The sequence below is a fragment of the Anthonomus grandis genome, chromosome 22, assembly GCF_022605725.1.
Source record: "Anthonomus grandis grandis chromosome 22, icAntGran1.3, whole genome shotgun sequence".
NCBI classification, from domain to species: Eukaryota; Metazoa; Arthropoda; class Insecta; order Coleoptera; family Curculionidae; genus Anthonomus; species Anthonomus grandis.
In genome coordinates this window covers 28,216,931-28,243,286 of record NC_065567.1, presented here as the reverse complement: position 1 = coordinate 28,243,286, position 26,356 = coordinate 28,216,931, and the positions used below count along the sequence as shown (strand labels likewise).

Below are 26,356 nucleotides of genomic sequence, written 5' to 3'. Positions count from 1 at the left end.
GCCATCTATGTAAATATCCCTAACTTATCATCGCGTAATCAATAAACGATTGTTTTTTCGCTTCTCGATTCTGGGAAGGCCACATTTTGATACCATTCGCGCCATCTTTTAGAGCTATTCTGAACATATTCCATATAGCATTACAGGAATCTGCAGGAATAATGATTGCCTCTTTTATTGGAATTGATTGTTTTGGTCGCCATCTTTCTTTGAAGGTTCACATTAAACAGGGGCACCAATATTTACTGAATTTTTTTCAAAAGTCAACGCAACAGTCTCAATTTGATAATTCGCGCATTTTTAGATTAAACTTCTTTAAATTGATTTTCCTCGTTACAAGATGAAATATTTCAGTGCGGCAACATCGTAGCAAGATACTAGACGCGGCGTAACCGCCAAATTAAGGTGTTGCGCCGAAATCAATGAAAAAAAGATATTTGACACGCGCTACAGATCGGCGCAAAAGAGCTATTTTAGGTTAAAGGTTTTCTGATAAGTAATTATTTAAATTCATTCATTTGAGTTCTCTTGGTCTCAACTTTAACATTCTGGGCGCAAAATTTGCGCACTTTGAGGCGCAGATTGCCCAAATAATTTACTGCCCAGATTTCGACCGTCAAAAGTGGCTTGGAATGCGCTGAAGATCGGCGCAAACGACCAAATTTTGTATTTTTCAATTAACGTTATCATTTTTGTTTGCTGATGTGCACATTGCTGCACCGGATTCCACACTTTGTGAAAATAATTTATTTCACCAATTTCTGTCGTTAGAAGGAGTGTGACGTGCGTTGAAGATTCATATTACGAAATAATTTTTTTCTTGGACAATTTGGTTTAAATTTTTATTACGTTATTGCATATAAGTTTTCTCCAAAACTTTACATCACGGTCTTATTAAATATATATAATTTTACAAGCTACACGTGTTTCGCTCCTATCGGAGCATCATCAGGCCTAGGCCTACAGCTACACAATCACATTACAACTGTATGGCCTGATGATGCTATGATAGGAACGAAACACGTGTAACTTGTAAAATTATATATATTTAATAAGACCGTGACGTGAAGTTTTAGAGAAAACTTGCAACAACGTAATAACCAAATTGTCGAAGAAAAAAATTATTTCGTAATTTGGATCTTGGACGCACGTCACACTCTTTTTAACGACGGAAATTGGTTAGATAAATTATTTTGACAATCTGCACATCACCAAACAAAAATCATAACGTTAATAAGAAAAATTTGATCTTTTGCGCCGATCTTTAGCGCATTCCAAGCCACTTTTGACGGTAGAAATCTGAGCAGTAAATTATTTGGGCATCTGCGCCTAAAAGTGCGCAAATTTTACGCCCAGAATGTGAAAGTTGAGACTAAGAGACCTCAAATAAATGGATTTTAATAATTACTTATCAGAAAACCTTTAATCTAAAATTGCTCTTTTGCTCCGATCTGTAAAATTATATATATTTAATGAGTCCGTGACTTTTTACGTTTGTTTTTGTTTTTTTCCTCAAGTTACCTTACACAACACCAACACATTAATTATGGACGTGTTTTGGTGCGCAGACCTTCAAAACAGATTACTGCACCGATTTCTTCCGTTAAAAGTGCGTGCACGTGCGCTGATAAACGACGCAAAAGACCCATTTTAATTTAAAATGTACATGCAGTTACCAAAAAATTAAAATTATATTAATGTCATTTTCAAGACTTGGTGCGTCTTGCTTAAAAGAGCAATTTTAGCATTTTTCGAATAACGAAATGATTTTTACTTCACTCGGCATTTTAAATTTGCCCGCGCTTTTGTCATAATTTACTGCGAGTCTAGTCCCACCTAACTGTAGATTCTTGAACTGAAATGTGCGCACGCTGTTGCGCAGATCGTCCAATTAAGTTTCGGCCGTCAAAAGTAGGTTGGCATGCGCTGAAAATCGGCGCAAAAGTCCACATTTTTTATTTTTCAAATAACAAAATGATTTTTTTCGGTGGTGCGTAGACCGTCAAAATTGGCTACTGCATTGATTTTATTCAGATCACCAAAATTATTTATCACTTTCCATTCTTAAAGAGTGTGGAGTGCGCGAAAGGTCAAATTTGACATTCTTCAAACAACGAAATAATTCTTTCTTGAGCAATTTAGTTTGGCACCCTCACATCAACACAAACTTTGTGGAAGGGTTTCCATGCGTAGACCGTCAAAACAATTTACTGCGCCGACTTCTTCCGTTAAAAGAGGTTTGCCGTGCGCTGAAAAACAACGCAGAAACTCAATTCTCAAGTTCTGAACATTTGATCAGCCCAAACGACTTAATCACTTTTTTGAATAATGAAATGATCCTTTATTCTTATAATGAGTGACAGATTTAAATCTGCCCGCGCTTAAAAAAAAACCTTAATTGAAAATGATTGCTAATGCTATTTTCAAGATCACTTGCAACATACCCGGTAAGGACCTTTAATGTTGATTGATGACGGTCCGACGTAAAGAAATTATCGTATTAAAATAGTCAGACGTGTAGGTCTGACTTCGCACTTATATTCATTTGTTAGCCAACATACCGGTTTTATTATTATTTTTTTTTAATACGAAACTGGGTTATTTTTAGTTCGAAAGTCGCTATATTTAGTCGAGATGCTCCACTTACCGAAAATGACCGTTATTTTCGCCATTTTGCAACTTTCAGGTAATTAAATTTGTTTGGTTTCTTTTTTATCAAAGGACGCCTTATTTTCAGGAAGTATTAAGGAAAATTGCACGGACTTTCAAGGGAAAACCATTGAGCACGGAATCCTTTATGTCCCTGGACCCGCTGTATGTTCCATGTGCGTTTGTTATCACAGCGAACCCAAGTGGTGTAGTGATATTTATTGTGATCCTCCTTATGTAAGTCACAGAATTTATTTCTTTGATTTTATTAACGTTTAGTGGAGTGAATGGTTAATTGAAAGTAGTCATGCATTTTTTCTTTATGAGGCTTTTTATTAAAAACTGCAAGTTTGGTCAAAGTCTCGACCTTACATTACGATTAATGATTAATTGGTACGATAAATACTGACCGATAAATTCTATTTTTTTTTTGCATCCGTAATATACTTTCTTTACTGTTTTTAGGAGTGTAAAATTTAGAAATTGAAAATCAGGTTTGATGATGTCTTTAGGGGTTGAAAACGTGTTACTAAACTTGTAGTTTTTACGAATGGTTAATCATCATTTTTTCATGATGTCTTTTTTAGTTTTGCAACAAATTCCGAGTAAAAGAGCGCTGTTGCGAATTCGAATGTTTGGACCCCCCTGGAGATACCGCTGCAAAAATGTTACGGGAATACCGAAGAAAAGCTTTGGCCAAAAACACCGCTGGACCCCACGGAGTAAATAGGTTCATATTTTTTCTAGTTTTTTACGCCCTATTAAAGGGTTGAAATAAAACAAGCGTTCAGTAATATTTTGTGCTTCTTTATTTAGTTGCATAAATGATTTCAGTATAAACTACAAAAAACAACCTACTTGCTATTCTTATACATGGCTATTTTGAACCTTTTTTTTTATCTTCAAATCTAGGCATTTATTTAAAATATACGAGCGAGCGTCTTGGAATCACGTACAAAATTCCATTTAAATTCTTTTTTTTTTTTTGGCAAGTTTAATGGCACACGACAAGTGATGATATTTACACAATGAAAATACACGCGAGCCCTTAATGAAAGTAATACTGATTAAATATCTAATTAGCCTCAAAAGTTTCAGAATATACCAGACTGGTAGAATTCCAAGGGTCCCTTCTTTTGGCAGGCCTCTGCTCGCACCAACTTCTTCCAGGGAGAATCTTCTGTTATAACATGCCTGTCGTCCGCGTAAATCAACTCTCGCCAAACGACGTGGTGAGAGAGTGAAATGGAATGTGAACTATAAAAATCAGTTTGGCGGAAGTTCATTTAGTTGGCACGAGGGTTATATTGGAATATGTCAGATATTAAACAAAATTAGGAGTTTCTTGTGAATATTTGACATAATCGGTTAAATCAACGTGGGGGGGGAGGGGGTGTGTTGTGGGGGTTGTAATTTGTGCACTGTAAAAATTAAATTCGTTGTCATTATTGTCCCTCTGTTCCCTTTGATGTCAGTTTTTGATTATTAAGGCCACTGTTAGTTTTTGTTTGGTTAAAGGACTAAAGGGGAAGTTATCTCACCAAAAGACCACCGTGATGCACGTGATTCCAATGCGTTCGCCAAATATACCATGAATAAGCGGAAAAATTACATGTCAATAAATATATCTTTAATGACTATTCTCTAAACTTTTTTTAGCAATAAAATATACGGTACAAAACACCAATAAACAATGTGTTTGGTTTATATAATGTTCTTTGGCCAAATAGACGTTTCTGCAAAGACTTACCACCTAAGAAATTTTTAAAATAACAATTTTATCATCATCTAACATTGGTCTGAGTTTATAAACTATTTTTATAATATTAATGTTGGTTGAGGTTTAGCTAGCTAATTAATTAATCACTCTATTGACAAGGAAACCTAGATTAGTGTATAAGCATCGAAATCATAAATAATATTTTATAAAATTCGTTCTTTACAATATAATAAGGTCCTTAACAAATACAACAATAGTTGGCCTATCCCTAGCTCTGTGACTGTGCGGTAGATGGCGCCAGGCGGCTACTCGTCATCGGGGGCGGCCCTGGCCAAGGACACGCGGGCGGTACGCTGCGAGATTGTTGCAAACCCGCCGCCGACTCGGGATGTAGGAAATTACGTTTTTGTTCCAGTTTTTCTTGCTGGAAATTACAAGGAAAAATATATGTTACTGCAACCAAATATACTGCGCAGACTCCACTAACAATTTTGAGGAACACATATAGGGATCCCAATTGCTCCGAAAGTAATCGAGACATGTTTGAGAGAAAAGTTGTTCAGGCAGAAGGGTTTTTCAAGGTCAAATCAAGGTCAGAGATTTTTTTTTAATCAGAACCTCTTTTTTTAATAGGAATTAAATAGGGGTTTTTTCATGTTTCTATTGAAAACCTTAAGGTTATGTGAGAAAACTATAGATTTTTTTTATCACCTATAATTTTCTTAAACAGCATTTTTTCTCAGGCAATTATTTTCTGCAAAAAAACTGTTTTTCATTAACCCTACCCTTGCCCCCCCACCCACCCCAAACATTTTCCCAGTAAGAAATTCTATTCAAAAATCATTGTTTTTCAAAATAATACGCAAAAATAACAACTGGTTTCTTCGTTAATATATATTCTAATAAGACAGTTTGTTTATTTAAATTTTATATAATTATGTATATATATTAATAAATATTTAATACAAAAACAGTGTTATTAGATTGGATATTATGGACGAAAAACAGATACTTTTTAAAGGAATTTTTACTGGGCAAATGTTTGGGGTGGGCGGGGGGGTAAGGGTTGCTTTGATAAAAAAACAATATTTTTGCAGAAAATATATATATTCAAAATTTAATTAAATAACACTGTTTATTTAACTTTAATACAATTTTATATATAAATATTTACTATAAAAATAGCGTTATTAGATTGGATAATATGGATGAAAAACGGTGATTTTTCAGAAGAATTTCACCAAATATTTCAGATGTTGTAATTGCGTGTCAATTTTTTTAAAGCCGAAATTTTTTCCCTATTGTAAACGGAACAGTATATGATATACAGGGTGTTTCTTAACCTATACGCATAAACTTGGGAAATTCTTGCTGACGGCAAATAATGACTAATAGTGAGAAAAAAATTTAGTAAAATAGTTTTAGTTACGGAGATAAACGACTTATTAATTAAAATTTAAAAAAAAAAACCTAAATTCTCCAAAATAAATGTTTATTTAACTATTCAAAGTTATTTCCATGACTTTCAATACATAATTGAGCACGCCTAATCCAAGAGTTGCAGACAGCAGCTAATCCAGGTTGTAGTCGAATTTCCTCGACGGCAGCAAATATCCGATTTCTTAATTCTTGTTCATTGTCAACTTCGGTTACATACACCACCATTTGAGGTGGCCCCAAAAATAAAAGTCAAGCGGATTAAGGTCGGGTGATCGAGGAGGCCATCCAATTGGACCACTTCGGCCTATCCATCGTTCGGGGCACATTCGATCCAAATGCCGTCGCACTGGTCGCGCAAAATGTGTTGGAGCACCATCGTGAAGAAACCATAAATTCTGCCTAATGTGAAGAGGGACCGGCAAATTTTGTCGCAAAAATTGTAAATAAAGAGCACCAGTTAGACGATTATCCAAAATAAAAGGGCCAATTCCAGTACACACATTTACTGAAAATCGTTGTCGAAAGTTTGTTCGCCGAATGGCATGCGGATTTTCAACTGCCCAGAAAAGCGTGTTGCGAAAATTGTGAATAACATTGCGTGTGAAAATTGCTTCATCCGTGGCTAAAATGTTCCAGGTAAAGTTTGGGTTTAACTGCTGCTGATGTAACAACCACTTGCAAAAGTTTACTCGAGGCGCATGATCCCTTGGAAGTAAAGCTTGTACCCTTTGGACGTGAAATGGATACAGTAATTCATGCCTTAAAATTCGCCAAACTGTGACTGGTGATAATCCAAATTGCGTTGCAATTGTTCTAGTGCTTATGTCAGGAATCTCTTCCAGATTTAAAATGCTCCTAGATCTAATGGCTCCACCATGTTGCCCTGGCCTCGGCCGCAAATTTCCAATTTCTCTACCCTGCTGAACCACACGCAAAAAAGCTTCACGCGACGAATGATATTCCCCGTATGCCAGTAACATGTCCATTAGTTCCTCATTTGAAAAATGATGCGGCATAATTTTAATAAAAAATTAAATACAACCACAACTGTATCAACTGATAGCAAAGTAGGTACTACTAAACATCATCCGGACTTGTTTACTTCTTAATTTGAAAACAAAATTCCACCTGATAAAGTTATAACATTTTTGTGAAAAAAAAAGAATTATCTCAGAAACTAAAAATATTTTACTTCACTATTAGTCATTATATATCATTAGCAATAATTTCCCAAGTTTATGCGTATAGGTTAACCCATTTTGCCCCAGTGATGCATTTACGCAACACCTAATTTATTTTTTTTCTCGCAGCTAATTATTTTCTGTTTGAATTATCTAGTTTATTTTAAGAGAACTACAATGCAACTTTAGGAAAAACCTGGAAATATTTGTTCTTTTACCAAATCAATGGCAAATACGGCAAGAGGAATTGTAGTAAAAAATTGTTTTTTTTTCTCGCTGTATATTAAATTCAAAAAAAATTTTTTTCGGGTTTCTTTTTTTAAAGCAAACACTGTTTCCTTCAAATATGAACATAAATCCTTACAGTACATATGTTATTACGAATCAGTTATCTTTCTTGGCAATAAAAAAAAATGGAACAAAATCTGCTCACTGATATAAACCATAAAACAACATGTGACTTTTTCACGATTGAGCCTGTCAAGAAAGGAATAATATTCGGGAACTAAAGTGCTTAGATTTGCAGTCTAGCGAAAGAATTTGTGTTTTACGGTTCGTGTCGTCGTGAAACAAGTTTAAAAGGGCTTATAGGCGGTTTCTTACTCAAAAAGAATGAGTAGACAAATTATCAAACGTCTCAATAGTTCGTTGGAACGACAATTCGGTGGTGATTGTTGCTAGTAATACTTTTGGCGTTGAGCCTATTAGTCGTGTGAAAAGATTTGATAGGAAAAAAAGAGTCGACAAGTCTGTTCCTCAACCCAATGTTATATCTCAATAAAACAAGTATATGGGGGGAGTGGATTTGCACGATAATGGCATCGCCAATTACAGGTTTTACTGGGAAAAAAGTGGTGGTGGCCTATATTCATCAATGCCATTGCATGGAAATTTTATAACATTTTCAATGATACATCAATGTCGCAACTTGATTTTAAATCCTATATAGCACTTCGTCTTATAAAAACAGAGAAAATCACGGTAATTAGAAATCTTGCAACAGGAATCAACGAATTACGTTTCGACAATATAGGCCATGTGTTGACCCATAGTCTTGACAAGGCACGGAGGAGGTGTCGAATATGTCACAGTCAAACTGTATACATGTGCCAAAAGTGTCACTACTTGCTTTGCTGAGTATCACACGGCGCCATAAAACGTAGTACCAAATATTATGGGTATGTACCGTTTTCAACTGTCAGTACAGGATTGTACTGTGCTGATTTTACTGTAATTTGTCGTTCCGATTTTATACAGCGTGCTGTTTTGCTCCAAAAAAGGAACAGTTTTCAGCACTGTTTTCACAACCACAACATAACCTATAAAACTTTCGAACAAACATATTTCCTGTGAGAAAGTAAAATACACATGCACTTTTGTGCCTTTTACTTTCTGCAGTGCAGTATGTGCACAATTACGAGTTTTCTAAAAAATTTAAAGGGCTAAAGAGCGCAAATTTGTGGTCTTAGGAAAAATTGTGTATACCTATATTACTCATGAAAAAAGTAAATTTCAGACACTCGTGTGGATTTGAAAAACATCACCACTTGAGTGAAAAATATCACTTTCTTCACTAGTAACGCAATATACTATATTATCTTTTGAATTTCTACCTAGGTACATGAAATGCATCCTAAATTCCTTTTCGGAATATAGGTTTATAACGTTTTCCAAATAATTTGGAACGCGAATACGGGCCTGTCCTTAAGCCTGTAATTGGGCAATTTAAAAGTCTTCTTGGTCCAGTTCATCTTCCTCATCATCAGTTAATAATAAAACGGAAACGGTGTTTGCCACTATCATGGCTGCTATATTATTGGGGTTCATAGCCATAGCTTTTATTTTGAACAATTTATGTTTTGAACTTGGAAAATAATTCCCACAACGTAAACAAGAAGATTCAAGAAATCAACATCAACAACACTTCTGACAGTTTTGACATTCCCCCACTATTTTACTGTACCTACAGTAGCTTTTATCCCCAGTCAATCCAGTAAAGATTAATGACGTCACTGACGCATTTATGACGTCATGCAGTACTGAATCAGTAAACTGAAATAAATATCGGAACGATGTCCAGTAAATTCAGTACTGACAGTTGATAACGGTACATACCCTATATCTTATCGTCCCACTGATGGGTTTTCGCAACATTATGAAATGTAAAATATGTTTTGTGAAATATTTGTTTATTTTTAATACAATCAGTGAGTACTAGACTATTTGTAGTTGATTTTTTTCACCAATAATTTTTTTTTAAATACAAATAGAATAATAGTTTTGATTAATTGTCCCAGTGATGCGTTTTCGCAACAGATTTTTTTTTCAAAAATATTGTTTTTAGGGGTAAATAAATAAAAAATTTCTATATAAGTGTTAAATTTTCTTATTATTTTTACCCTTGGGCATAAATGGGTTAAGAAACCCCTGTACGTATATTCCACCAAAATTAAAAATTCGTTGAATAAACATATATTTAAAAATACTAATATACAATGTGTTGCTTGAGAAGGTTAAATAATCAAAAGCTGTCATTAATGTTTCTGTTTCAACTAAACATTTTTAAACATACTTTAGCGGGTGATCAAGCACAAATGTTTGAATAGCCTTAACCATCTTGACCTTGAATTCAATTATCAAGATCATCTTCAACTTCGAGTGAAATTTCCAGCTCTTTTATAATCCGATTTCTATTTAAAAAAAATACTCTGACCTTGAAGAACTGCTTCAAGGTTAAAATGGCGTCCACAGATACATGTCCCTCTCTGTCCTAAACAACTTTAGTCTCAGCCATTTTTTTGTGGATCGCTTGTTTTTAGAGCAATTTGGATGCATATACAGAGTGTCCCGTGACGTAAGGAACATAATGTAACTACGTGTTTTTTAGGTAGATTTGAGGCAGTTTTATTGGAAAAAAAAAGAAATTTTAAATAATTCTTATAAATGCCTGAAGGGATAGCAGTGACTGCCTGAAATTGCCTGCAAGAATTGAAAAATTAAGTCAACTGCCTGGAAATATTTTTCAACTTTTCCTGGCAGATGAGTAATTAGTTTTGAGACCTCATAATAATACAAATGATATTCTGGAAGAAATAGAATATTAATTTCCTAATAAAAGAACCTAATAATATTGTTCGTTTAATTAAAAAATTATGGTAAATATGAATGAAGAAAAATTACATTAAATCCCTGTGACTTTTAGAGTATTAACTGTTAGCCCGAAATTTGTCTTTTAGACTAATAAAAGAAAAATATCTAAAAAAAACACTTTAATGCCTTAAAGGATTATACAGGCACTCCATTTTTGTTCCAGGTAGTTGAATAATTTTTTTATTTCTTTCAGGTGTTTGTAGGTGCCATTAGGTTCCTTCCCATTTTTTCTTTTTCATTTTTAATCCCTGAGGAAGCTGGAATTAAACCACCGAAACGTCGCTAACTAAAGTATCAATCATATGCTTTATTGTCAAAAAATTACAAAATTTTGTTGACAAAGCTAATAAAAACAAAATAAAACACATAAAATAAAAAAAATAACAATAAATACAAGCAAAAACAATGTACCTAGTCAATATACATCATGATGTATGAAATGTCAATAAAAATAAATACAATAGTCAATAACATTAAATTAATTAAATACAGAATGAAAGTGCAATTTATTTACTAAAAAAAAACTAATATATTCTCTATTTTAAGATATAAAAAGAGCCAGTGTGTGTGTGATACCCAAAAAGTTATCCTAGAAAAAAATCCTCCACATGTATTTACATGTATTGACGAAAACCCTCAATTTATATCCCTGATGATGGACATGTTATATGTCTGAAACATGTAGGATAAATAAATTTAGTGGAGGATGACCGAAGCAATTTTAGTTACCCTTTGACATATTGCAAGTATGGATTACTTCTTCAACTTTAAACTAATAGTGTTTCATTTCTACTCCTAAGCTCCGACGAACGCTAATGTTTTATAAAGAAATAAATTTAAAGACAGCGAGAGAATTTAACCGCGTTGCTATATTGAATAAATTTTTCAAAAGTTGTCATTATACCTTAAGGCATCCATTAATTAATTTCAAAATAAAAAGATTCACTTACTTGTGTTTGTATCCTTGTAGCGAGTAAGTCTGGAAGAAGTTCTAATGATTCCTGGAGTGCCGATAGTTTTTCTTCTAAAGTAGTAAGTCTATCTTCTAAAGTATCCTGCCTCGTGCTCATGTCCGAGACGATTTCATACACCGTATTTTGAGTCTAAAACGTTATAATTAAAATCTCCCGACTAATCGGCAATTAACTTACCTTGGCCATATCCGTTATAGTATTAGCATTATCCATAAGTTTTCGTTGGTCCATTTTAACCTTCCTTAACCTGAAATATGTGAATAAGTGAACGATGTATTACTAATAAGGGCGAGAAGAGGCTTACGCATAAATGGCAAGTAAGAACTTCCTTTGGTGGGTCCTCACTCTTCCCGGATTAACCCTTTTCACTAGCCTTGTATGTTTATATATTAACCACGTTTCTCTTAACACATTTGCTGCCGCATTTTTTAACTAGAATAATTTTGTTAATTAATTGGTAAGCATACAGGGTGTAAGTAAATAGATGCGAAAAAATTCAGGGGTTGGGTAAATTTTAAAACAAAAACTGTATACCGGGTGGTGCGTCAGCGAGAGCAACATAGGAAATCGCATGTAAATTTTAAGGGGGTCAATTATTGGCTTCCCTGTACTAGTACAGCTTTTTGAAGAGACCAGTCTGGCAAACCCTCGTGCAAAGTGTCAAAAAATTTTAATAAGCGAATCTTGAATTATTCATGTAATTGCAAAATTACCAAATTTTCGGTTCAGGTAAAACCAAACGGGCACCAGTAGAATGAATATTGTCAATGTATTGTTATTTCTGAGCAAATGTTATCTCTTGACTTTCTTTTGTCTGAGGTTGCGTATTCGATTAAAAAAAATAAAATCGATCTACCTAAATGTTTAGATATGATTCTAATTTTTGTTTTAAATTATTTTGTTATAAATATGTCGAAAATGACCACCGTTTGCCATTATGCAAGAGTCTATACGTCGCCGCATTTGTCGACGAATCTAATAAAAAATTCCGGGAGAATTTTGAATTACGGCACATGAATTAATGATTCGATGTCTCAAGTCATCAATATCCAGTACCGGACACTGATACAAATTAAAAAAATTAGTGGGCCTCAGAAAATGCCTTTTGATGCATAAAAAATGCATTCCAAAAATTACTAAAATATCTACAGGGGTTTCACAGTTTTTTATATTTTTCTTCAATCTTTACCACCCGGCATCTCAAAAGTTCTTTCGCAAAAGTTCGCCTTTCAACCAACATACGTTCATATAATTTTTTTTTATCTTAAAATTTACCCAAGAATCTATTTATTTACACCCTATATACACGCATACTGACTTACCCTTTTAGTAAGTTGAGTGTCCATCATAAAATTATGAACATGTTTCTCCGCCCTGGTCAATTCCAACTTCCTGGAAACTACTGCTACTAATAATGCCGTACAACCTGCACCCTAAAATTCCGGTAATTTTTCTTCAGTTTAGGATACAATTAAGGGGAGGCTATTATAGTAACTTCCCTTAAATGGGCTTTTTATTTAGCAGTTTCGCATTTAATTCCATAAATTGTTAGGAGCGAGTCGTGCAAATTACAGGCTATTACGACCGTTCATTATACTGCTTTGAATCACGAATGCTTTTTAGGAACGCATTTAAGGACTTACCATGATCCCTGTGCTCACTGCTATACCCCTTCCACAGTAAGTGTTCGGTACGATGTCACCAAATCCAACGCTTAAGAAGGTGATCGCTATTAACCACATGGCGTTTAATAAATTTGCGTGTTCTTCATCGTGAAATCTACAATTAAATAAAACAAGTTAATTGATTTGAATTAGGGTCTGCCAAGTTGAAAAGTGGGATGGGAGATTTCATCTGCAGTTCTTAATACGGCCCAACAAACAATGACGGCCATTGTCTAGACGTACCCTCGCAATTTCGCCAGAGAGAAATCTGAATCGACATGAATTTATTAGGGGGATTTCCAACACGAGAACGATAAAGGGCTCGGGTGCTAATAAAGTGAGAAAATCACCGGTTCGTTTTATTTCCTTTCAATATTCTATCAAACTTAATGGGGGGGAGGATGTAAGGTAACTCACCTCTCGCATTGTCGTAACGTCCAGCTGGCGATAATCCAAAGGGAAACCATAAAGACAAGAAGCACCGTCCCGGGACAAATGGTCATCAAAGTTTTGAGCACAAACCGCGTATTAAAATTAATTCGATTTAAAGCACCTATACTACGCGACGATGCGTCCGTGAATAATTTACTATGCAACAACATCACTCTGCAAATTAGGTACAGTCTAAGGAACATAGGTAACGATAAGGGCACGTCGTATGGTACGCATTTCGATCCGATCCCACCGTTTTGCTTATTCGCTAACTTCGTTGTCCACACGAACCGGTAATGACCGGGGATCGGATGGACCGCACAAATTATTAATTCCATTGATATTTGGCATATACGTTGCCAGGTCATCGCTATTCGCCAGTCGTCGGCACAGTTGTCTATCATGAAAAGCTACAACAAAAAAAATGTTATTTTTAAATGCAAAAATTATGCATAACTTAATTGCATCAAGTGATCCATAATTTAAAAAAGTCATTCATAGTTCTCTAAGACACCGATTTTTAAACCAGGTTAAAATAAGAAATAAAAACACGAAATCAATTATTGTCATGGTGCTAATGGTGACATGTTTCGCCTAACACATACAATTTTATATTGTGTTGAACGCCTTGAAACATGTTACCAGTTCTTATTATAACTTGTACTTGATTCATAATATTTAATTATTTTACAGATTTCTAATACTAGGCAGTCGTCCACTAAAATTGTGCATAATTTAATTAGACACGATTAACACTTTATTATTATAACTAGATTTTTCAATTTTTTAGACCTATGTATCAAATCTCATATTTTATGCATAACCTTACTGGATACAATAAACATTTTTTTAAATCCTAGATGTGTTATATTTTAAATGAAATCACTAATGATACACTAAAGTCCGATTACATTGTGCATAACTTAATTGGGCATGACTGGCAGTTTATTAATTTTCTTTTTGCATATAATGAAATTATTGTAATATTATTTCAAAATTTATGATTTTATTAGTATTTTTGTGCTACTTTTGAGATCCTGAGGATGATCTCATAGAGATCGAAACGTCGGCAAAAATACAATAAATCGATCGTCTGAAGTAGTTTTTTTTTACCTATATCCAACAAAAAAACTGAACAACATAATCTTTTTAGCAATCAAACCTTCTACTAAATGCATAATTTAATTAGACACGATTGACACTTTATTAATATAACTAGATTTTTCAATTTTTTAGGGCTATGTATCAAATCTCAAATTTTATGCATAACCTTACTGGATACAATAAACATTTTTTTAAATCCTAAAATTGATATTTTATTTTTTAAATGAAATCACTAATAATATATTAAGCTCTGACACATTGTGCATAATTTAATTGGGCATGATTGGCAGTTCATTAATTTTCTCTTTGCATAAAATGAAATTATTTTAATATTATTTCAAAATTTATGATTTTATTAGTATTTTTGTGCAACTTTTGAGACCCTGAGGATGATCGCATAGAGATCGAAACGTCGGCAAAAATATTTAAATCGATCGTCTGAAGTAATTTTTTTTCCCTATTTCCAACAAAAAAACTGAGCAACATAATCTTCTTAACAATCAAACTTTTTCTACTAAATGCATAATTTAATTGGACCCGATTGGTATTTTCAATTTATTTACCATTATATGAGAATATAAAAGCTTCGACATTTTCGGTTTCTTCAATTAAACCTTAGTTCAGTTAAAACATTAATAGCACTTACTAATATGTGCATAATTTAAACGGATACGATTAACATTTTAAAATTATTTTCGATTTGCATAGATCCCATAATTTTTATATTTATGAAACTCCACGTGTGCAATAAAAATGACAAGTTTCGATTCTTTTTTAGTATCTTCAGTGAAATCTTTGAACTCAACGTGAGTGGTACCTACAATTTATTTATGAAATAACAATACATTTTAGAATTTCTCATAATTTCTGGTGAATAATTTAAATAAACATGAGTGATGTTTTATAATTATTAACTAATTTAAATTCATAAATATTTTGTTTAATTATTGGCATAATGTCAATCATAAAACATGAGAGCTTCAAACTTTTCCCACATTCACAATTCATTTAATAAATGATGCATAATTTAAATGGATACGATTAACATTTTTAAAATATTTTCTATTTGCATAAATCATAAAGTTTTTGTAATAATTAGAGGTTTAGCGTTTACATTAACCTTAATAATTTTTTTCAACCAAGGTGACCTTAAATATATCTACCAAAAACTATGAATCCTGAAATTTTAGAATTACTCTTAATTTCTGATGCATAATTTAATTGGACACGAGCGATGTTTCATAATTAATTGCTAATTGAAGTTCATGAATATTTTTTTTGTTTTATTCGCTATCTGCAGTCAAACCCTGCTTCAGCTATCACCCATTTAACGTTCACAATTAATTAATTAAATTATGCATAATTTAAACGGACGTGGTTGACACTTTAAAATTATTTTCTACAAGAAGGAAAACATTATTGGAGCATTTTTTATCATGGATCTAAAAATCTACATCTAATGCATAATTTAAATGGATACGATTAACATTTTCAAAGTATTTTTTTTTACATAAATAATGAGGTTTTTTTAATTATTAGAGCTCTAGCGGTACGTATGCAATAAAACATGACAGGTTTTGATTTTTTTTTTAGAATCTTCAGTCGAAACTTCGAGCTTATGAATGGTACTTACAATACGCTGTATTAAAAGTCTTTTTTTTCAATTAAAATAATTTAAATGTAAAAAAGAAAATACTATAAAGTTTGGAAATTTTTCGCTATTTCTGGTGCATAATTTAATCGGACATTATAATTGATTGCTATAAATATATTTTGTTTTAATATTGGTCATGATAAAATATGAAAGCCTCTTTGCATATTTACAATTAATTTATGCATAATTTAAATGGACGCGGCTGACACTTTAAGAACCATAAAAACATCATGCGAGCTAGGCATTATTACCATAAATGGATCATTAAAAATCAATATCTGGTGCATAATTTAAACGGAAATGACCAGCGTTTTACATTTAACAATAATTAATTAATTAACTATTTAAAAAGAAAAATCGTAAAAAGTGTCGACCTTTTAACCTTATTAATCAAACCCTATGATAAGAAAATTATTTTAAAATATTTACCTGTACTTCTAAAGCATGATAGGCTACAATGAGGCCCAAAAGAATCACAGTCGATACAGATATCAAAGTTTTGAGTGCAATTGAGTAAAATTCATCCTGGAACAAAACAAAAATAAAAGTGGAAACAGAGTAGAACGGATAGTTGGAAAAATAAACAGCGTTTTAGCGATTTTTATCGCCCCCGGCACGGCACTTATGTTTGTTTTGTTAGTCTTAGTTAATGTAGGTTTTCGGGGCATAAAAAGTCAAGGAACTTAACCTTTATTCTATAAGGAATTTATCTTGGTTTAGATTCCCATTTTGGTGCGGAGAAAGCGAGACAATGTAGCTTTTATAGCGGCAAATCTTGCACAACAACGAAAACCTTTCTAAACAGAATTAAAGGAATAACTCGCGGAAACTTTAATTAATTCGTTGTCTCTAGAAAAAGGAGTAGCTTTGAAAATTAAATGAATACAATGTGTATGGGCTTTTCCACACACGGTATTCTGGGTTGTGATTTTTTTTCTTCAATAAAACACCAATTTTTCGTAAATAAGTGTAATTAGAAGAATGAAATAAAGCACTGCACTAACCATACAATTCTGTTAATTGTTGTATAAAATATACAAATAAAAATTTTACAAAGTAAAATTATGATTCTAACCGAATCTTGTGTTATATACTGTTTAATGACCTGTTGGCCTGAAGTTAAAAATGTGAATGTAATAAAAAATATGGATGGAGTGGAGAATGTGGCTGTGTAAAATGCTTACATAATGAAACGTTGCATTTTTAATTATAGGAGGATCTTTGTACTATTTGTCGGCTTTAGTAAGGAAGTTGAATAAGCGGTTTTAAGAAATTAAAATCTAATAACTCTGTTTATAAAACTTAATATGCCGCCTGTTATATCATGCGGCTGGCGCGACGACTAAATAAATTATAGTCTAAACACAATGTCTTACCTTACGGTACACTCCGGCACTAGAGAGTTCGTTTTCTATAACCATCACAATAATCCCGAACATCCCCATGACCAAGGCATAATCGCTTATTCGTTTCCTTTTCTCGAATAACGCTTTCCTCCTGCCCAAGCGGTAGCCCACGTTGGGCTTGTGCTTAAGGCTACCTGAAGATGGTCCTTTGTAGCTGGTTCCTATGGTGCGATCCTCGGTAAAACGGGGATAATCCACCCCAACCAGGGCCACACCCCCGATTTCCTCGTGCTGCATCTTGACACCCCCGCCCCCGGAGTCGCGACTCGAGTTTTTCACCGCCCCGGGTATCGAGAGGGTCGAAACTGGCTTTCTTAACTAGAATTAAGGTGGGATTGTTTGATATGTTTTAACGTTAGTGATTCACTAGTGATTCCACTAAAGCTTTTTTTTTTAAATAAATAAACAGTGGCACTTAATCAAATTGGACAAGCCGGATTTAATAATTTAAATTAAACAAAGCAATTTGCGGAATAACGTGCGCCAGGGATTTAAAATACCAAAACCCATTCCTCCTACCCCTGGTTCGACATATAATATGATTCGCTTTTGCCAAATATTTTATAACAAGTAATATATATTTATTATTGAAATAAAATTAATTCCCTCTGAAATGAATTTTAATATTAATAGGTATGCGGGCATTTTATTTATACGTAGAAAATGTCGATTAAAAGGCGATTTAATGGATATCACTAGTGGAGGTAGATTTCATATTAATTATTTAGGGTGAGCAGTTAAGGGTAGCCTGGCTTAATAGTTTTATCTCGCACTTACTTATATAGGGGTTTAGGGGTGATATATTTTTTTAAGTTTGATAATTGGTACATTTTAATTTTTATTATAATATATAAATTATTATAATAGATTTTTGTAGTTTTAAAAGTTTGTACTTAAAACGCCTTGTGCGGCACCACAAATCAATTCCTCTAATGTTGATAATTCTTGCATTTATTTATTTATGAGTGCCAAAAAGGACAAACTCTTATATAAGTCAAAATACAGAAAAAAAATATTAAAATTAAAATTACAACAAAAAAAATATTCAGTAATAAGATAATCTAAAATTAAAGGAAAAATGCATTAAACATTTGCCACTAGTAAAACTAGTAAATACAAAGCAACTTTTACAAAAATACAGTACATGCATGAACTAAAGGGTGTCCCAATAAGAGCGCACGTTTTAATTGGTATATAAAAGTCATAATTTATTTTAAACTGAGTGTTTATTATTTTCAATTACATTTTCACATAATTGCGGCCCAATTTCACTATAGATACGTCTAATTTCGTTTTTCAACTGTGAAATTGTTGTTGGGTTATTAGCGTATACGAGGGATTTTAAAAAACCCCAAAGAAAAAAGTCACAAGGCGTTAAATCGCATGATCTTGCGGCCCAGTTCTGGTCACTGGAACAATTGAATTGCTTCACCGTGTAGTGTGACATGTCGCACCATTCTGGTGGTACCACATACCGCATGTATCCATACCATCCAATTGAGGCCATAAAAACTAAGTGAGCATATTACGATAACGTTCGCTATTCACGGTAACTGCATTTTCAGCCTCGTCCTCTAAGAAGTACGGTCCAATTACTCCACCTGTCCAAAGTCCGCACCAAACAGTGACTTTTAATGGATGCATTTTCTTCTCATGAATGACTCTAGGATTTTCTTCGACCCAAATTCGGCACTTTTGTTTATTAACAAAGCCATTAAGGTGAAAGTGTGCCTCATCGGTAAACAATTTTTTTTTCGAAAAATCGACATCCATTTGTTGTTTTTGCAATACATAAGAAGAAAATGTACGGCGCGTCGCATGGTCCACTGGCTTTAATTCTTATAAGCATGTAAATTATAAGCATGTAAATTATCTTTTGTTAGAATTCGGTGGGTAGTGCTCTTCGAAATTGTTCCGAGTTTGTTCAAATTTATCAATTAGTCTTTGGACGGTCGTGTAATTTGGTGCATCGTGTCGACCAAAAATGCCCCGCAATTTACGAGCTGTTTCCGCAAAACATTCTCCATATTTGTAGTGTGATTTAACAATAATAATTCGTTGTTCGACCGTTTACATTGTTTACAACTGTTTACATTATTCTTTTCAGTTTTTTTTTGACATACTGCGATAAAAAAAAAATGCTGCGCAATTCAAAACGTGCGTTCCTATTGGGACACCCTTTATATTATTATTTCAAAAAACCCATATTTATAAAGAAATCTTAAAAAGGTGAAATTACGGAGTTATTATTTCTGGTAAAATGCCAGTGGATATCAAGGGACACCCAAGTCCCTGGACTAAGACAATGGGCAAATTAATAGAGAAATTGGATCAACTTAAATAGAGGAATCAAAATCAGCTCTTTTAATAATAATAATAATAATAATTATAAATGTCTTTTATTATTCAAATTCATTACAAACTTGATGCAAAAAAAAAACAAAGTACCTGAACCTGGCGCAGTCTAGCTTTATATAGCTACTCCACTGAACCAGATCAGGGTGTATTTGAAGTAACATTATAACAACATGTTATATGTAAAGAAATATTCCCAATTATAATATAACACAAAAAAAGTTTTCTTCTTCTATAAAAAACAGCAAATTTGATACATATTAAATAGTAAGAGAATTGTTTTGAATATTCATAAGAAAAATTTTATATTTCCTCCTAAATTTATCTGCACGAAGGTCAACAAATTATGTAGGTATTTTATTGTAGCACTGAACAGCATTGTAAGAAAACGATCTCTGAAACATAGCACTCCTATGGACCGGCATGGTTAACTTATTTCTAGCTCTAACATTTACCCCGTGTACATTTGCTCTAAACAACAATCTATTCCTTATAGTCGCAGGTACCTTTGGGCTGCTTATGATTTTTATCAAGAAAGTGGAAAAATTAAGAATTCTACGATTGTCCATTTTAAGCCAGTTAATTGTTTTATAATATTGCGAAATATGATCATACTTACGTAAGCCATAAACCAATCTGATACAGGCATTTTGAATTTTTTGTATGCGCATTTTACAATCATTATCTAAGCAAGAACCATAAGCATAATCACAGTAGTTAAAATTAGAGAGCACCATGGCCTCACATAGGCTGCGTTTAAGACTTAGATTAAGAATATCTCTATTACTATTTAAGAGTTTTAAAGCTGCAAACGATTTTTGAACAATTTTTTTAACATGCTCCCTGAATCTCAACTTACTGTCCATCACAATGCCTAAATTTTTGGCAGTTTCAACAACCGAAAGCTTAGAGCCCTCCACATGAACATTTATTACACTTTTAATATTTGTAATTTTATTTGTATTTCCAAAAACCATAAAACAAAACTTTGAGGAATTTAATTTTAAATTATGTTTTTTAGATAATTGATTTATTATATTTAAGTCATTGTTTATACCAATCTCCGCTTCTTTAAGATTATCAGGTTTGAAAGTTGTATATATCTGCGTATCATCAGCAAACGCTTGCATCTTACAAACTTTTAAGGACTTAAGAATGTCTGCTGTATATACAAGGAAAAGCAGAGGTCCCAGGACAGAACCCTGGGGCACTCCAGACAAAATGTGAGCCTAATTAGAATAAGAATTATTTGTAAATATTGTCTGAAATCTATTATTCAAATAAGACTCAATTAACTGTATAGACTCCATTGAAAAGCCATAATATTTAAGCTTAGCTAGTAAAAGGGCATGATTTATTGTATCGAACGCCTTAGAGAAATCTAAAAGCACCAGAACAGCAATCTGTTGCTTATCAATAGCGTCCATTATATCATCCAGTACGTTTAGTAGAGCTACAGAGGTACCAAAGTTCTCCCTAAAGCCACGTTGCGTAGCCGGAATAATGTCATTATCAATAAAATAACAAACCATCTGATGGTAAAGTACCTTTTCAAATATTTTTGAAACTACTAGAAGTACGCGCAAGTCGTTATAATTTTCTGGGCTAGCAACTTTTGATAAGGGTTTACCAATCGAAATTTTCCATTGATCGGGGAAATAGTGAGCTTCTATACAACAATTTATTATGTGGCATATGTACTTATCAATAAAGGGGCTACAATACCTTAACATTTTTGGTGAAATCTGATCCACGCCAGTCGCATTAGACTTAATACTATTTAAAATTCTACTTACATCTTCAACAGTTGCAAGATTAAGTGTGAAATGCAGGCTATTATCAAATACAGCATTATTATAACGCTGAATTTGTTCTTGAAGAAATTGAAAAAAAAAAGATGTTAATTTGATTTGGATCAGAAAGGTGTTCCGGAATATTGGTATTATTTTTATCTCTACAAATGTTAAACTTTTTTAATGACGACCAAAGCTGGCGTTTATTTTTTTCGTTACTCAACAGATTAAGGTGCTTCTTTTTGTCTCTCCTAATTGTAGCCAGAGTATGATTTCTCAGAAATTTATAATTCTCCCAATCTTGTATATCCCTTGTTGCCTTGAATTTCCTTAATGCCTCATTGCGTTGTTTTTGGAAAAGAAGTACCTCAGATGTTAGCCAAGGAGCTTTAGGTTTAGTAATTCTTGCTTTTTTAAAAGGAGCATGTTTATTAAAAAGTGTTTGAATTAAATTATTAAAAATTACTATCGATATTATTTTGATATAAAATGCTAACCCATGGTAGGAAATATAAATCCTATAAAAAAAGTTGGTTATTAAAATTTTTAAAGCACCTGTACTCAATTAGTTTGAGAACTATGGGTACCCTGTTTAAATTTAGTTCACAGAAAACCAAGTTGTTTTTAATGAGGAGAATTCGGAAACATCTAAATGCCTTGAATAATAATAAAATTTAATTTATTTAGAAACAAACATTTAGGCCCCATATGGAAACACCCAAGTCGCTAGAATAAGTCACTGAAATAAGCGCAATAGATAGAGTCCTAGAAAATTAGGATAAACCTGAAAGTATGAGTGAAATGTAGATATCAGCGTCGACTCTTTTAATGAGAAACATTCGGAAACTTCCAAATGCCTGGAATAATAATAAAATTTTTATTACTTACAGGCATTTAAGAGTATTATGGAGATATCCAAGTATCTAAGTCTTCCCTGGAATAGGTGCAATGGAATAGAGGCCTGGAGCAATTCAAATAAACCTAGTAGAAGTGAAGATAAAAAAAATTACTAAATGAAGATATTAGTGTCGGCTCATTTATTGAGAAAAATTCAAAAATGTTTAAGTGCCTGGAATAAAATTAAAATGTACTTTACCTAAAAGCATTCAGGCGTAATATGGAAACACCCATTAAAGTAAGACTTGAATAACTCCCTGAAATGGGTGCAATTACCCTTGTAGAAATTTAGATAATTTTAAAAGCATGAGTAAAATAGAGATCTTTCTATCGATGCTTTTATTGAGAAGAATTCGTAAATACTTGGAGTAAACTCTACTTACAGGCACTTGAGAGTAATGTGGAGTGTAATTTTGAAACATCGAAATGCCTGAAATAATAAGAAAATAGGTGCAATTTTTTGGATAAACCTAAAATCCTGGCATAAAACATAAAAAATCTTGAAAAATGAGTGAAATGAAGATATCAGCATCAAATGTTTTATTGAGAAGAAAAGTATGTCAGTATATAAAGTAGAATGAGAATTTTCAATTCTTTGTAGTGGGATTTACAACACTTTATGTAGCCCAAACAAGTAATCACTCTCACACATCTCCTTTAAATTGCAAATATCTTAAGATATTCACCGAGTCTCTTCAACTAATAAGACAATGTTTCACTATAGAATGAAAATAAATAAAAAAAGCAACTCTGAGTGTGACCACTGAGACAGAGCTTGACACACTTAAGACGAATATGCACATTGACATGTTGGGTAATAATTTCTTCAACATGACTCTGCTAGATTAAACTTTCGTTAACTCACATTCGAAAAATACTGGAAAACACCAAGATCTTGAAGAAAACATACAGTCTGCTGAGTTTTGTTTTCAATTACATAGTCAGCAATTAAAGAAGTTGTATCATTCACATAGAGATAAAACGTATAGCGAGAATGACAACTAGGCTAAATTAAAAAACTATGATAAATAGACTAAATAGACAAACCAAGCATATTAGAAATAATTAAAGGGGGAAACGATTATGTCATTTTCCAACAAGATGTCGTACCTCCACACTATGCTGCTAAGGTGACGCAAAAGAGGTATTCCCTGATCGTTGGATTTGAAGGAGGGGACCTCTTAGGCCAGCTAGGTTGCCTGATTTGGCGCCACTTGATTATTAATAAAATGACTTAATTTTATAAACTCGTTTTATCCGGTGTGACGCTCAAATTACGAGACAGTTTTACCACTAATCAAAACCCTTTATTTTTGCTTTCGACAGGTGTTTAGCTAACGATGCTAGCATCTTCGGGAGAAGATTAAAACCAAAAACCGTTTTTTGCAGTACAGCACCTTAATATTTAATCCTCCAATTATTAGGATCATTTGCGTTATCATGTTATTTACTTTTTTATAGAAATATTAATGCCTCCGCTTTAAAAACTTATTAATAATCACTCCACTGGGTCCGAGAAACTAGAACTTCCTGCAGTATATTTAAATGAATACCCATGTTTAAAGACTCAACTTGGTTGTTAAACCTTGCTAATTCCTCACATACACACCCAGAAACCTCCTTAACAGAGGTATCCATATACAACCCAGAGAGCAAAATTGAGAGTGCCTCAATTAATATTAGCATTCTGCATAATATTAACATCCTGCAAGGATTGAATTGCACTCGTGAAAAAATATAGTTTTTCCTACCTTCAACTAGCTCAAGGGGTTGCATGGTGGTGTCCTTGTTATTCTTTTTTAAATTGCATTATTAGAAATTGCGTTGTGCCACGCACAAGGAGTTTTAAGTACAACATCAAAAATATTTTAAGTTTCTAAACAGTACCTCAAAGCCATATGCCGACGACACGCCGCAGTCGAAGAAAGCAAAAGGACCATGCAGAACTTAACTGATCACCCCCCCCCCCCTGTTGTTGTTAATAATGCCTTAACTACCTAAGCTTGAAACCACTGCTAATGAGTTAAGCACATGCTGATGATAGTGTGAACAAACCTTAAAAAACCACTTCTATAGTAATTATTGTTATTATAAGGGACTTGAGGAGTGGAAAGGAAGTTGTCACATAAAGGTTTCCTTTTTGCAACGTGTTAAAAACTTACCGGCGTACAAGTAGAGACGGATAAGGAGAAAATAATAAAAATAATAAAGAGAGTTGTCGCGTGTGTGATCATACCTGGCGAAAATGTCGCATGGCGCCATTAATTCGTAGAGAATCGGCAGCGATGCCGGCAATGCCTCCCCCGGAGTCATGGTCCCTAAGTTGCCTGAGTGAACTCGAGGGATGCCCCACCCCCGCCCCCCCATGGTGAGCACAGCTGACTCCGCAATAGGGGGCGGCGGACGCCTCTGGCTGCGAACTTTGCCTGATTATCCTGGATCCCGGCAGGGTCGTCACTATCGCCGCAGGTGCTACTGGACAAGAGGAGCACGACACCTGCAACGTCATCCACATGTGCTGTCAACATTATTTATCGTTTTTTTTTTTTAACATCCTAGACGATCCAGGTTCGGTTCATTTTAGCCCCTTGAAATTATCCCGTGTTTCGTTAAACTTCGCGCTAACTGTCAAATTTTTGAGTGAATTTCAGAAGCATTTTAGAGAGTGATGTATCTCTAACCAGGCACGAACTTATAAATAAATATACCTGGACTGCCAATTCAATGAAAAGTAAATGACCACTACTAGGGGGCCGCCATTTTGCGTGATTGTGTCCTTTCGATGTTGGTCACTCTGACAAATTGTAATTGTGCCAAATGTAGGGAAACAAAACAAAGTTTTTGAGAGGTTATGTTTACAAAAATACAAAATAGAAAGTTACATATAGGTAAGAATTTAAGATAGTTGCGTTAGATCTGTGATTTCTCTGGTAAGAAATTCGTTAAAATTTATGAAAGAAAGTAATCCTCACCTAAAATGAGACAAAGTTTCAATCAACTTGGAAAAGATGCATGCACTTTAAAATATTTGTTTTATCATTCTGACAATCTTGAATCTTATAAATACTAATACCATGAAAATCATGATATTCATTTAAATTTTTGCTTATATTTTCCTTCCATGTACAGTGTTTCCACAGTAATAGGTACAATCATCTATAAGAATCAAGATAAAGTATAAAGGGTTTATATAGAAAAAATATATTATTCTGTCAACAACTCAATATATTATTCTATTATAAAGAACACAGACAGACAATTCACAATAATTCGATTTTGAGAAACTGAACCAAATACCTTTAAATAAAGATGGTAATACATTATTCACATATTAAGTAAGGAAAAAGATACATCGCCTGTTCCAGACGATATACCCAAGCGTCGTTTACAAATCGTCACAAACTAGGCAATCCGCTATACTCACACGTCAAATGTCAACTTCATTACCGTTATTTACCATATTTTTTGTTGGCAACACTAAAAATTTTCAAAGTGACCAACATCAAAAGGACACACCACTATAAAAATGGCGGCTACCATGCAGTGGTCATTTTTGGGTATCGTGGCCATATGCATTAGCAGTCCAGGTATATTTTTAAGTTCGTGTAACTAGGTGATCGTGAGGACACCGAAAAAGCTTCTACTACTCGACATATGTCTTATATTCTTATAAATTTGTTTAATTTTTACTTTTGTTGGATATAGGTCAGAAAAACTATTTTAGACGATCTCAGGGTTGCTCAATAGAATTTGTAAACTTTTCATATTTAAAAACCAAAAGGTCACAACAGATAACATTAGGAAGATTTTATCAAAGCGAAAAACTGCATATTATACACTTATGTATATTGGAGATCGTCCTCGTTTACAATCATAACTATAATATCATAATTATTACAAAAATTTATAGGTCCTTCTGTGGTCAAGAGTTTTTAAT

General features: G+C 33.4%; 2 protein-coding genes across 4 annotated transcripts in view; one reads left to right on the top strand and one right to left on the bottom strand.

Moving 5' to 3' along the window:
* Positions 1-2,513: 2,513 nt before the first annotated feature.
* On the top strand, positions 2,514-3,445 carry LOC126748285 (integral membrane protein DGCR2/IDD-like). Its single transcript, XM_050457405.1, has 3 exons — positions 2,514-2,686; positions 2,738-2,886; positions 3,237-3,445. Exons 1-3 carry the CDS (start codon positions 2,635-2,637, stop codon positions 3,420-3,422), a joined length of 387 nt encoding a protein of 128 aa, XP_050313362.1. The 5' UTR covers positions 2,514-2,634; the 3' UTR covers positions 3,423-3,445.
* LOC126748280 (small conductance calcium-activated potassium channel protein) overlaps positions 3,436-26,356 on the bottom strand; it is a 102,970-nt gene continuing 80,049 nt past the window's right edge. For 2 of the 3 annotated variants that reach the window (XM_050457398.1, XM_050457399.1), the window contains 10 exons: positions 24,656-24,916; positions 17,345-17,692; positions 16,398-16,493; positions 13,196-13,620; positions 12,758-12,893; positions 12,437-12,547; positions 11,419-11,546; positions 11,292-11,361; positions 11,091-11,243; positions 3,436-4,793 (listed from right to left, as the gene is read on the bottom strand). In XM_050457398.1, the coding sequence (XP_050313355.1) occupies positions 4,638-4,793; positions 11,091-11,243; positions 11,292-11,361; positions 11,419-11,546; positions 12,437-12,547; positions 12,758-12,893; positions 13,196-13,620; positions 16,398-16,493; positions 17,345-17,692; positions 24,656-24,916 (1,884 nt within the window). In that variant the 3' untranslated portion in view covers positions 3,436-4,637. The remainder of the gene's footprint in view (positions 4,794-11,090; positions 11,244-11,291; positions 11,362-11,418; positions 11,547-12,436; positions 12,548-12,757; positions 12,894-13,195; positions 13,621-16,397; positions 16,494-17,344; positions 17,693-24,655; positions 24,917-26,356) is intronic. The other variant, XM_050457400.1, reaches the window with a different exon arrangement.